The sequence below is a fragment of the Manis javanica genome, chromosome 14 (genome assembly GCF_040802235.1).
Source record: "Manis javanica isolate MJ-LG chromosome 14, MJ_LKY, whole genome shotgun sequence".
Lineage (NCBI taxonomy): Eukaryota > Metazoa > Chordata > Mammalia > Pholidota > Manidae > Manis > Manis javanica.
The window spans coordinates 50888980-50903075 of NC_133169.1; the positions used below are offsets into that span (position 1 = coordinate 50888980).

General features: G+C 43.4%; 1 protein-coding gene across 1 annotated transcript; it reads left to right on the forward strand.

Moving 5' to 3' along the window:
• Positions 1 to 10492: 10492 nt before the first annotated feature.
• Positions 10493 to 13039, forward strand: PROP1 (PROP paired-like homeobox 1). Its single transcript, XM_017645179.2, has 3 exons — positions 10493 to 10601; positions 11748 to 11977; positions 12701 to 13039. The coding sequence occupies exons 1-3, from the start codon at positions 10493 to 10495 to the stop codon at positions 13037 to 13039; spliced, it is 678 nt and encodes a 225-aa protein (XP_017500668.2).
• Positions 13040 to 14096: the final 1057 nt, after the last annotated feature.

A 14096-nucleotide genomic window follows, 5' to 3' on the forward strand; every position in this document is an offset into this window, starting at 1 on the left:
AAGAAGAGAACAGGGTGGTACTATTTTTTTTCCTTTCATGGCTTTTTTTTTATTGGAATATAGTCAATATAAAATTATGGAAGGAAAAAATTTCACTGGTAAAAGCAAACATATAGTAAATTAATCACTTAAAAGCTAGTATGGTCAAAAAGACAGTAAAGTCAATTACATCTAAAAGTTATAGGAATCACTAAACAAAAAGTTGTAAAAGAAGATACTGTACACCATATACCATAAATTTTGGAGAAGGGGGAATAAAAATATATGTTAGAATGCGTTCAAATTTAAGTGACCATCGCCCTTCCTCCAGTGAGAAGATAATTGCCTATAGCTCAGAAAACAAGTCTTCACTAGACACTGAATCAGCTGGCCCCTTGATCTTGGACTTTTCAACCTCCATATATATATATACAGAAACCTTCTGTTGCTTATAAGCCACCCAGTCTGTTGTACTTTTGTTAAAGTGGCCTAAAGGGGCAAGACAATCAAATGCCGTCCGTAGTCCGAAAGCGGGCGATCCTCCTGACCAATCAGCAGAAGTCCAAGAGCAGCCTGATGCTACGTCACAACGCCGGCGCCCTTCACCTCACTTCACCTCACCGCATCGGTGTTTTATCATCACACGTCATCAGAAGAAAGGCATTTCCGAGCTAAGCTGGAAGGCGCCCTTCAAGTTTCAGTGTGCTGGAGACACGGTGGCACGGCCGCAGGGCTGCTGCCCGGCCACGGGAGCAGAGACTGGGACAGCTGCAGGCATGGAGAGGCGCGGAGGCAGCGGTGAGGGAGGACTGCAGACCTGCAGACTGTTGGGTACAGATGTAATTCTAGTGCTCCACCTATCGCCAGGAGAGCAAGTCAGCAGGGGCCCGATCCTTTAAGGAGCTGGCAAGGACAGAACAGATGGGTACATCTTACAGCTTATCGAAGGGACTCCATTTTCAGCTCCGACATGTGAAGAGCTTGGAAGTCATCACAACTGTCCTTACAAGAAAAGGCTGAACAAATTGAAAATCAATGACTTCTCTTAACCAATCAGAGAACTGGGGTCACTGGGATAATTGACAACCTGAAATCTGGAGAGACAGGTGAGCCCAAGATTCACAGAGGAGACATGCTAACGTGGAGCAGACTCAACCAGAGCTATAAATGAGTAATTACCTGGATGGTAATTCTGGCATATTGCAGGAGACAGAAGAGCATGGTTTAGCACCAGAGTGAGAAACTCCTGAAGTTTAACCACCAGGAATCCCACCGAGTACTCACAGTGAAGGCTAGAGAAAGATTCCTCCTGGGTCTGGCTGGGGAAAGAAAGATGATCATTGTAAAATACATATAATCCATTCTCCCTAACAAAAGGCAGTTCTCCAGGAGGAAACGCTTTCCTGCACTCTTATGTCACTTCTACGTAGGGCATTTCTACCACTGTAGCCTCCTTTAGGCTTTCTATCTCACAGAAGAGATAGCCTCCCCCTACCTTCTTTAAAAACTCGCTGCCTGTCTGTTTACGCGTGAATTCCCCAGCCTCTATTTCTGTAGACTGGGGAAATCTCGCTCGGGGGGTTTGCATTCAAATAAACTACCTGGCCTTTGTTGCCTCTCTTCGCCTGCTTATTTTGGCTAGAATTTATCTTACAGCTATATACATAGGATGTCATATAAGAAGCCACTGTAATCAAACCAAAAACCTACAAAACTAAAGAAAGTCATAAAGCACATTTCAAGAGAGCAAGAGAAGAAGAGTCAGAGAAGAGCAAAAGAGCAACCAGGAAACACAGAACAAAGTGACAAGTATGCCCCTAACATTAATTCCTTTAAGGGTGGCACTATTAATTACAGATAAAGCAGTAATTAAGTCAATCACAAGCATAAATCACAAAAGAGGAAAAAATTTTTCCTTTTATGACAAAGGAAAAATTCGTAGAACTTAATAACCATTTTGAAACATCAAACAATATGTAGCAATAGCTTAATAAGGCAAAGCCTCACAAAAATTTTTAAAGATTAAATTAATATCTTAATGATAGACTTAAACATACATTTCTCATAATTTGATAAAGTAGTTAATAAATATGGCAGAGTTTAAAATAAGAATTTTGATTAAAAAATATGTACATATTAAATATATGTATTTCCACCCTGTAAATGGAGAATAAACATTCTTATTTTAAGCTTAAAACAATGACAAATATTGACCATCTTCTTGGCTACAACAAAAAGTTCATGATAGAATCTTCAAACATTGATTTCATAGGATACATTCTTTTACAGCTTCTATCACAAAGCCAAAAATTAGAAACCAAAAATTAGAATGTAAAAGGAAATGTCCAGTTGATAAAACTAAAAAATGTTCTTCATAATACCCATATGAAAAAGGAAATTAAAACCAAATGATTTATAAATTAAAGGAAAAACTAATATAAAAACCTGTGGGAAAAATAGCCTTTCATGCTTTTTTAATAATGAAGGAATAATGAAAACAACCAGGAAACATTTATTAAAATGGTAATAAGTACATACATATAGATACTCAAATGTAAATAGACTAAGTATCTCTATCAAAAGGCATAGGGTGACTGAGTGGATAAAAAACAAGACCCATCTATTTGCTATGTACAAGAGACTCACTTCAGACCAAAAGACATACACAGACTAAAACTGAAGAGATAGAAAAAGATATTTCATGCAAATAAGGATTTTAAAAAACTGGAGTTGCAATACTTATATCAGACTAAATAGACTTCAAAACAAAGAAAGTAACAAGACACAAAGAAGGACATTACATAATGATAAAGGGATCAGTCCAACAGGAGGATATAACAATCATAAACATCTATGGGTCCAACATAGGAGCACTTAAATATATAAACCAAATACTAACAGACCAAGGAGTAATTGACAGCAAAACAATAATAGTAGGGGACTTTAATACCCCACTTAATCAATGGATATAGCATCCAGACAGGATATAAACAAGAAAATAGAGATATTGAATGACATATTAGACCAGATGAACTTAACAGATATATTCAGAAAATTCTATCCAAAAGCAACAAGATATACATTTTTCTCAAGTGCACATGGAACATTCTTCAAAACAGATCACATATTATGACACAAAACAAGTATCAACAAATTTTAAAAATTAAATTACATTTAATTTAATTAAAATTGTATCATTCATATTCTCAGGTCACAATGATATGAAACTAGAAATCAATTACAAGAGAAAAACTAGAAGAAAAACAAACACGTGGAGGCTAAACAATATAAACTAAATAATCAATGGATCAAAGAACATATCAAAGAGGAAATCAAATAATACATGTAAAGAAATACAAACAGAAGCACAACAATTCAAAATATGTGGGATGCAGCAAAAGCAGTTTTAAGAGGGAAGTTCACAGCAATACAAGCTTACTTCAAGAAATAAAAACAACCCCAAATAAACAATCTAACCATACAACTAAAGGAACTAGAAAAAGAGGAACAAAGCACAAAGTTAGTAAAAGGAGAGACATACTAAAGATCAGAGCAGAAAAAAATAAAATAGAGAATAAAGCAATAGAAAAAAAATCAATGAAACCAAGAGTTCTTGTGTTCTTATATACTAACAATGAACTAGCAGAAAGAACAAACTAACAACAAACCAGCAGAAAGAGAAATCAGGAAAACAATTCTATTTACAATTGGACCAAAAAGAATAAAATACCTAGGAATAAACCTAACCAAGGAGGTGAAAGACCTGTACTCTGAAAACTATAAGACACCTATGAGACAAATTAAAGAAGACACAAATAAATAGAAATCTATCCCATGCTCATGGAAAGGAAGAATTAACATTGTCAAAATGGCCATCCTGCCCAAAGAAATTTACCCATTCAATGCAATCCCTATCAAAATGCCAATGGCATTTTTCAGTGAACTAGAGCAAATAATCCTAAAATTCATATGGAACCACAAAAGACCCAAAATAGTCAAAACAATCCTGAGAAAAACAGAAAGCCAGAAGCATTACACACCCTGACCTCAAAATATACTACAAAGCTACAGTAATCAAAACAGTATGGTATTGGCACAAGAACAGACCTATAGATCAATGGAATAGAATAGAGAGCCCATATATAAACCCACACATATACGGTCAATTAATATATAATAAAGGAGCCATGGATATACAATGGGAAAAAGTCTCTTCAGTAATTGGTGTTGGGAAACTGAGCAGCTACATGCAAGATAATTAAACTGGATTACTGTTTAACTCCATACACAAAAGGAAATTCAAAATGGATCAAAGACCTAAATGTAAGACATGAAACCATAAAAATTTTAGAAGAAAACATAGGCAAAAATCTCTTGAACATAAGCATGAACAGTTTTTTGCTGGACTTATCCCCTCAGGCAAAGGAAACAAAATAAAAAATGAACAAGTGGGACTACATTAAACTAAAAAGCTTCTTTACAGCAAAGGACACTATCAGCAGAACAAAAAGGCAACTCTGAAAAATTATATGCCTAGAAGAAATTGATAAATTCCTAAAAACACAATCTTCCAAGACTGACCCAGGAAGAAAGAGTAACTCTGAACAGACCAATTACTAGTAATGAAATTGAACTGGCGATCAAAAAACTCCCAAAATACAAAAGTCCAGGACCAGATTGCTCCATGGGTGAATTCTACCAAACATTTAAAGACAAGCTAATAGGAATACCTATCCTTCTTAAAGTATTCCAAAAAAATACAAGAGGAGGACATACTCCCAAAATCACTCTATGACATCAGTATTACTCTAATACCAAAACCAGACAGACACTACCAAAACAATAATAGTAATGATAGAATATAAAAGTAAATAAATAAATAAACCATTTTTAAAAAGTTATTTTAGTTAAATAAATAGTTTAACATTGCTTTAAAAATTAAACAAATCTTTAAATGAAAAACCTAGTCCCCTACCCTCCATCTCACCAGACCTGGGTTCTAATTCTCAATATACTTTTATATAGTTCTAAATAATATGCTAATAATGCTATTATTTTCTGATCATTTATTTCCAATGTTACCTATTCTCTTCCCATTTGACAGGTGGTAAATAATAACACTCCACTATCTCATTTCCTCTTCCCCAAAGCCTCCTAATAGAGTTACATCAGAGTTTTGGGGTGTGTCACTATTATTGACATTCTGACTCTGTTATACGTTGTTGGTTTACTAATCTTACTTTTTTTTCTTGTACAACTTTTGGATGTTCCTGAAATAAACAATCACTTAGAATTCAATATTAGAATCAACTTAGAATGCCAGCCTTGGAATACCTATTAGAACTTGTTTTATGTGGTAGAAATTAACTATCTCATCTAAGCCACATCCTTTGCTGTTATATACAGCAGACCTGATACTAACACCCATCAGTGGTGAGGGTCTAGAGCCCTAGCCTACCACTCTTGAGCTGTCTTAAAAGAAAAGAATAAGCAATACACAATTCACAAACTGGAACTTTGAGAAAAGGCCAACAGGTCTCAGAGAGCCTAAGAATGGAGTAGAGGAGAATTCCCTTAAATATATTAGGATGAATAGATGGTTTAAATCCAAGAGTCCTTTGCAAAATGAGAGTTAGTTTAAAAACAAGAAAGAATGGCAACTATGCAAAGATAATAAAGTCTTTCTCCTCCACCAGGCACGCAGAGCAAGAAGGAAAGAGGACACCAGTCCTGCAGGAAAAGAGTGAGTGACATATCCTCAGCAAAGACATGCTTTTAAGGATTGCAAAAGGAACAAGAAATCAGTAAGAAAAGAAATCTAAGACAATAGAATGCAATGAAAGTATTGAATGCAAAGATACAGGAACAAATGGAGAACCAAAACAATACAGTTACAGAACTATTAATACATTCAGAAAAGTGAGGAACTAAAAACAATTAGTGCCTTAGGGAAAATCCTCTAGATAACTACAATGGTTGCCATGGGAAGAGGCCACAAAACAGAGAGAAAAGGGTAAAAGGAAGACACGTGATCTGTATATAAGGATAGTATACTTGCCGGAAATCAAGAATGCAGGAAATGGAATGGAAAATGTAAGCAAAGTAATACTTCTCTTGGATAAAAGGAATAAATCAATTTCCTTATATTGTATATAGAAATTGTGATAAAATATCCATAAAATTTACCACCTTAACCATTTTTAAGTACAGTTCAGCGGCATTAAGTACAATCACATTTTTGTGTAATTATCACTAAGCCTCTCTCTCCAGAACTTCTTCATCTTCCCAAACTAAAACTCTGTGCCCATTAAACACCAACTCCCCATTCTCCCCGGGCCCTAGTAACCACCATTCACTTTCTGTCTATATGAATGTGGCTATTCTATGTACTTCATGTTAAGTGGAATCATATCCTACTTCCCTTTTGTGTCTGGCTTATTTCACTTAGCATATTCTCAGGGTTTATCCATGTTGTAGCATGTGTCAAAAATCTCATTCCTTTTGAAGGCTGAATAATATTCCATTGTATGTATATAACACATTTTATCTATCCATTCATCTGCCAATGGATAGTGGGTGGTTTCCACCTTTTCGCTATTTGTGAATAATGCTGCTATGAACACTGGTGCACAGATAACTGCTCAGGAGGTCCTGGAGGAGCAGAGGATGCAAGACAGGGGTGAGAGCATCCAGGAAGTCAAGATGTCTTGGCAGTTCAGGGAATGCTGTGGAGTGAGAGTGTCTTGTGGGGAATGGTTTTCTTGAGAGGCCCCGATTTCTTGAGGGTTCGAATAATCACCTCATGGATTCAGGAGGTCCTGGTGGGTCAAAGCTGTTCTGGGCTGTCTGTGTGTTGGAGGCAGGGGAGGTGGCAGTGACTGAGAAGTCCTGCGCTGAGCACACGGGAAGGTTAGCATGTGCCAGCACCAGATGTCCTAATGTGCCTGCATACATTGGACCGTCGGGGTGCCTTGGGAGACCAGGATATGTCTTCACTTGGTCCAAATGTCCTCTGAGTCAGGCTTGTGTGATGCAGCATGAATGGTTTTTCAGTGTTGGCATTTCTTCTGCAAGATAAGAGCCAAATGAAAGGTTTTGGGGGCCAGATCCCCTTGAGTCTATGGATCCTTTCAGGCCAGGGAATTCCTTACAGGGTCAGAGGTTCCCAAATCTCATCATGCCCTTGTGGGTCCGGATGTCCTACAGGGTCATGGAGTTATTGTGAATTCAGGCTATTATGATGACTATAAGGTACTAGAAGTCAAAACTTCCTGGAGGGCCCATGTGTCCTAGAGAGTGAAATATCTTTTGTGCCCTAGGGATTCAGGAATCTGATAGGCTCAGAATGACTCTGAAAGCTAGAGTCTCCTAGGGACTGTGGTAATAACACTAAAAATAATGGCAATAAAGTAGCATTTTTGTCTGTGTTTGCCATGATCCAGGTACAGTTCTAAATGCTTCTCTTTTATTAACTATCATTACAACTTCACCAGGTAGCCACAGTTTATTCTTATTGTTTGTGAATTTGCTTACTCACCAAAATGTATCTGTAACTCCAAGATCAATACTCCTTTGCACTGCTCTTTGGCATTTCTGTGGATATTTGCATTCATGTACATGTGCAGAGGGATGAAATATTTGAGTTGCTACGTCCCCAGCTGAGGTCTACCAAGGTGACCGCTCTGCTTTCCTGTTTAGATCTCATACTGCAAACAGGTGCCTTTTGTGATCTATTTGGTGCTGTCAATTTTCAGATTTTTGTGCTTTTGGGGGGTAATTTTGCCATTTAAAATGGCCTCAAACATAGTAACGGCATACTGTCTGGTATTCCTAAGTGCAGAAAGGCCATGGTGTGCATTATGGAGGAAATTATGTTTAGATAGGCTTTGTTCAGGCATAAGTCATAGTTTAATGTTAGTAAATAATGTGTGTAAAATAATGCGTCTTTAAACAGAAACACACACGTAACAAAGTTATGTATTAATCAAGTGACAAAAATGTTGCGGCTGGAGGCCTATGTTCCATGAGGTTATACAAACATTGCATTAGGGAGCGAACTATTAATGGCTCCTAGGAGAAATAGGTTCCCTAATTCAGTGTTTGTAGTGACTTTATGTAACATAACTACCTCAAATAAAAAGAATAAACTGTATTATTATCCTTAGATGAGAAAGCTGAGGCACAGAGATATTAAGTAATGAGCTCAGAATAACATAGCCAGTAAATGTGTAGCTAGACTTGAACCCATGACAGCCTGCTGGCTCCTGAACCTATGCTCTTCCCCACCACACCATTCTGCTTCTCATAGGGTGAGAGGATCCTGGGTGCAAGGCTTCCCGGAAGATCAGGTCTGAAGGTAGGAATCAGGACACCCTGGAAGACCAAATACCTCTAAATCTCCCAGCCTCCTGAGGGATTATGGTATTCTGGGATATCAAGTCAAATTTGTGTCTCAGTGTCATTGGGGATCAGGGGTAGTGGATCAGAGTTTCTTTGTAATATCAGTGTCCTGGGGCAATCTGGCTCTCCTGGGTGGCTGGCCAGGGTTCTCTTGTAGGGTTGGGTAGCTTGAGGCAGCAGGGTATTTTGGAATTCAGTGTTTGATTGTGGGTCCAAATGACTCCACATTACTGGACTATCATGGGGCTCAGGTTGCTCTAGGAGATCACAGTATATCTTGGGATGGAGGAAAGGGGTCGGTGTCTTGGATCAGGCTTCCTGACTTTAATGTTCATAGGGACTGAATATCCGCCCCCAACCCCACACCCCAGTTCATATGTTGAAGCCCTAATCTCCAGTGAGAATATGGGTTGGCGCCCCCATGATGGATTCAGTGTCTTTATAGGAAGAGGCTGAGAAACCAGAGCTGGTTCCCTCCCCACCGTGTGAAGATGCAGAAGGCAGCTGCCTGCAACCCGGGAAAAGAGCCTCACCAAGAACTGAATCAACTGGCACTGTGGTCTTGGACTTCCCAGTCAAGAACCATGAGAAATAAATGTCTACTGGTTAAGCAGCCTTTGGTATTTTGTTGTGGCAGCCCGAACTGACTGAGAGAAATGTACATTTGGTTCTTCTGGGGGTGTTGTTAGAATGCAGGTTCTGATTCAGCAGGACTGAGGTGGGGCCCAAGGGTCTGCATTTCCATCAAATTCTCATTTGCTTGGATGCCACTGATGCATGGATCGGATCCCAGAGGATTACGATGGGTTTTTGTCTTGAACTGTCAAGGTGCATTTAAAGGATGTGTGTGAAGGGTTCGCATGACCTTGAGGACCAGACTGCCCTGTGGGTCCAGTCCAAGAGGGGCGGTGTGTCCTGGGACGTCAGAATTTCATGGCAAGGGCAGGAGGATCTCCCACTAGACATGGACTGTTCTGGGCTTCAGTGTGTCCTAGAGGACCCTACAGTCCTAGGGTGTCAGGCTGTCTTTAAAAGGTCATGATGCCCTGGGATGTCAGAATGTACCTCCTGGGTCTAATTAACCTCAAGAAGCTGAGCCCCCTGGGTATCAGGGTGTCCTGCTTGCTTGGGGATTCTGGAGTGTCAGGGTTTCCTTGAAGAGTCAGAATGTCAGGATGTCATGGGAATCTCAGTCTCCTGCAGAGTTCTGAAGTCCAGGGAGGCCAGGATAATGCACCTGGGATTCAGATGTTCTTGAGGGTCCTGAGTGAATGAGGAGATGATGTTCGGGGGAGGAAAACAGAAGAGTGCTTGAGAGCTATGGTATCCTGGAGACTCATCCTAGAGTTCAGGCTGTCTTGAGGGGTGCTTAGTGTGTTCTGAGAATCAGGGCATCTAGGAGGGGCCAGATTGCACTGTACCTTTTAGTTTTTTAGTGTCCTGGAAACCGGTCCTTGGGTATTGCCCGGGTGCTGAGATGCCAGGCAGGCCCTGCTCCTGGCCCCCATGTGCACCCCCTCTTCATCTCCCCCGACTGTGGGGTTCTGAGGAGGGGGTCTTAGGAGGAATGCATTTACTCCTCCTTCCCCTGCCTGCTCCCAGGAGGGGATTTAACAGGACAAAAGAACTTGGTCCTCTGGGAATACGAGCTCTTGGCCCCAGTCCCTGGACCCTCCAACAGAGCACCTTCCCTCATCCGGCTTGTGATCCTCCCCTGTTGAAGGGGGCTCTGGTGACCAGGCAACGATTGGATGAGCCCCCAGGGGCGAGGCGGAGGTCACTCCTCTGAGGCTTGGGGAGAAGGGGCTGGTGTGGGGTTGCAAGCCAGGGAAGTAGGCAGCTGAGAGCAAGGGGAGAGAAAAGTAGGCAGGACCAAAGAAAGAAGGTGAGGGCAGGACAGAGAATATGATGATCTGCCAGCAAAGGAATGGAGTAGAAAGAAAATAGAGAACAGGAGACAACATTACAAAGAAAAGAAAGACAAAGACATCTATATCCACACGGAGGGAAAGGGGTAGGAACAGAGGGAGGAGGGAACAGCAGAAGCAGAGGCAGACGGCCCGGTATTGGGGCCTTGGAGGCAGGAGACTGCCTTTGGTCTTTGTCGGGAGTCATGGAAGCCCAAGGAAAGAGTGAGCAGGGTGAGCAGAAGAGGGCCCGAGCTTGCAGTGGCCTCTGGTCCGAGAGCTACCCAGACGCTGGGCCCCTGACCTCCACAGTGGGTGAGTGGATCTCCGGGGTCCTGGGAGGCAGCAGGCATGGGGGCTCCGTGCATAGGCTCCTGAGAGGCGGCGGGGCACCAGTAGGAAGGTGAGGAAGAGAGAGAACAAAGTGGTAGAATGTCAAAACCATGGGCCCCTTACAGGGTTGTGCGGTTCCTTGGCTTTACAGACTGGACAGCCAAAGCCTGGGCCCTGACGGGCTGCCGAAGAGCACACGCCCGGAGGGAGAGGCAACACTGAGATCTGGCTCCTCACTCGGCACTCTTGACCTTGGAGTTGCCCACCGCACTGCCTTCTCCGGGGAGGGAGCTGGAGGGGCCAGCGGCTCCATGCACGCATGACCCCGAAGGGGACAGGGAGCACTGGGTGGGGTCCACCTCCAGGTTCCCCATGGGGATGGGTGCCCCAGCGCAGACATCTCCTTTTCTCAGATTGTGCCTTCCAGGTGTTCCCTTTCGCTCCGTGTTCTCTGCTGCCCGGCTGGCTCTCAGACTAATTAGTGTGGGGCTTAGTGAGCCTGTGGGGAGGAGAGGCCATCCTTTCCCACGAGCTCAGGTTCCTGCAGCCCAGCGGCCGGGCCAGGGCCGGGCCAGGGGAGAAGATGAAATGTTTGTGAGGGGAGGGTGTGCCTGAGCAGAAGAAGAGGGACGTTTCATCCTCCCAGGCGAAGTGTACCGGAGGGTGGGAGCCCTATAAGGAAGCGCTAGTTGGATGTGAGCTGGAAGAGCCACGAGCAGGTAACGGGGTCTAAGACAGCTGGACGGTTTTGTCAGAGCAAGAGGGGACCCAAGGGGTGAGACCTGGAGGGCAGGATGCGTGCTCATAGAGGTGTAAGGCACATGGAGGGTGTTGCAGGAACGGTGGGTGGGAGGGAGCATACAGGCATGAGTGACAGGCTCTGGGTGAGTCTGAGTCATGTACCCCACGTGGAGGGCACAGCTTGGGTGAGGACACCCAGGTGAAGCAGGGGCCCAGCCCAGCTGGGTTCAGCTGGTTATGAAAGCTGAAGGATTTCTGCTGGGGCAGAGTGCATGAGCCGCATAGGGGCACTGAATAGAACCTGGAGGACCAGCATATGTGGTCTGGGATGGATGATGGATGCGTGGGTCTCTCGGCGGCAACCTCTGCATTCCCCTCTATCCTCAGACATGACCACGCGGCCCTATAGGAACCTGTCTGGTGCAGGAGTGGGGAGGCCACAGCTTTCCCCGCAAGGACAGAGGGGTCACATGCACTCCCGGCGCCGGCACCGCACCACCTTCAGCGCAGGGCAGTTGCTGCAGCTGGAGTCAGCCTTTGGGAGGAACCAGTACCCCGATATCTGGGCCCGAGAGCGCCTTGCCCGGGACACAGGCCTCAGTGAGGCCAGAATCCAGGTGATGCTCCAGGAGACCAACTTTTCCTGGGAAAAAAAGCAGATTTGGTGCTCAGGAAGTCCTAGGCCATGCCCTCTCAGGGGCACTAGAGCCCTAACCCAGGACATAGCCTCATCCAGGAGTCAATGACAGCTGTCTTAATATTGCTTGCATTTAACCCCTGCTCTACCCTAATCCAACTCAAATTTCCACATCTACCCCAGCCTTAAGAGTGATGTGAATACCAACAGAAATTCAGTATTAGCTGTCCACATACATACCTAACCTTGTCCCTAACCTTGGCCTTGAAACTAAACCAGCCCTCAGTCCAAACCACAGAATGAATCAATCTTAAGTATAAGCCCTACACTAAATCCAACCCCAATAAACTCATCCTAGTCTTAATCTCTAATCACCATAAGGGAAATTTCCCATTCTCTCAGGAGGGAAAATGTCATCAAATCATATTTATCTTTTTCTTGTTGGAAGTTGACATTTGTTACTTGCCCAAATTTGGAGGAGGGCAAATTTAGACATGGTGTGGGTCTTGCTTGGCAGTAGGCCAAGCTCAGCCATGCCTTCTGGAAGAGCTTGACTTCCTCTGCAATGAGAATGAGGCTTACATCCTGGACTTGTACCTTCTGTCATTGTGTGTGTGTGTGGTGGGGGAGGAGGAGGGCCTCGTGGGACAGGCCTGCCTATTTGAGAGAGGGGTTCTGATGTGGCTTTTCTCCGCCTCCTCAGGTCTGGTTCCAGAACCGCAGAGCTAAGCAGAGGAAGCAAGAGAGGTCACTTGTGCAGCCACTGGTCCATCTGTCGCCTGCTGCATTCTCTGGTCTCTTGCCTGAGCCCCCTGCTTGCCCCTACTCCTACCCAACACCACCTCCGCCAGTGACCTGCTTCCCTCACCCTTTCAACCACGCTCTTCCCTCTCAGCCCTCCACAGCTGGTTCATTTGTTCATGCCCACCAGTCTGAAGACTGGTACCCCACCCTGCACCCAACTCCCCCTGGTCATCTGCCCTGCCCCCCACCCCCACCCATCCTTCCCCTCAGCCTTGAGTCACCAAAGTCCTGGAACTAAGGTCAAAGGAGTGCTGAAAAGGTAATCCCCCAGCCTGTGCCCCTTGTGAGATACAGGAAAGCTGGTGGCTTCCTTTCCTTCTAATAATGAAGTAGAAATACGGTGAGGGGCAGCACAGAGATTGGGAATTTAAAAATGGGAGATCATGAATGACAATGAAGGCCCATGGAGGTGAATAATGGAGAGAATCTAGAGAGAATTTAGGTGAACCTATGGGAAAATGTAGGTATAAAGCTTCCCTGGAGGTGACTGATATTAACGGATCCAAGTGCTGCCGCTGGTGAATGGAAATCGTTGGAGGAGATCGAACTCGCAGGGCTCATTCATTGAGGTCACAGTTGAAGATCTCCATCCCAGTGGTTTCTAACTGATTCCAATAAAGCTTTGATGTATTCTTCTGCACGTCCCTTCCCCACCACCCACCCAGCCACCCAAGTCAGTCATTAACTTTGTTCATTCTGTCCTAGAGATACCTCTTGAGTTCCTTCTTCTCCCTTCTATACCAGCAGATGCTTGGCTTTTTCTGGCCCCATATTTCCTCACTAATCCTCCTCACTGGTTCCCTTTGCTCCACTCTACCCTTCCAACAGACTTTGCAGTCTGATCTTGAAGAATGGCTCTCCAATGTCTTATAAAATTAAATAAGTAGGATCTGATTAGCTTGGCCTGTAGGAGTCTTCAGCATTCCCTTCAACCTGACTTTTAAGTCGACTGCATGTTTTAATCTATGTGGTTTCTGAGAGAGAAAAAACAGTTTGATTTAGGGCAAACTTTTCCAGGAGGAAACCAGGAGTCTTAAAGGTCATAAGAGGTCATTCCCAGGAACGAATCTGCTGTGAAGTGCCTTAATCTCAGCCCTCCTAACAGAAACATGATGTCCCAATTGGTGGCACCATTTATATACCATACTTCTTATAGTGTACTTATTTTACTCATAATTTACTTCTTTACATGTAGACCAACCTCACTTAATATCCAGTCCATAGAGGAACTCTGACTAAACAAGCCTCTAAGAATGGGTATTCACGTATTTGCAGTTTTATATATATATATATAT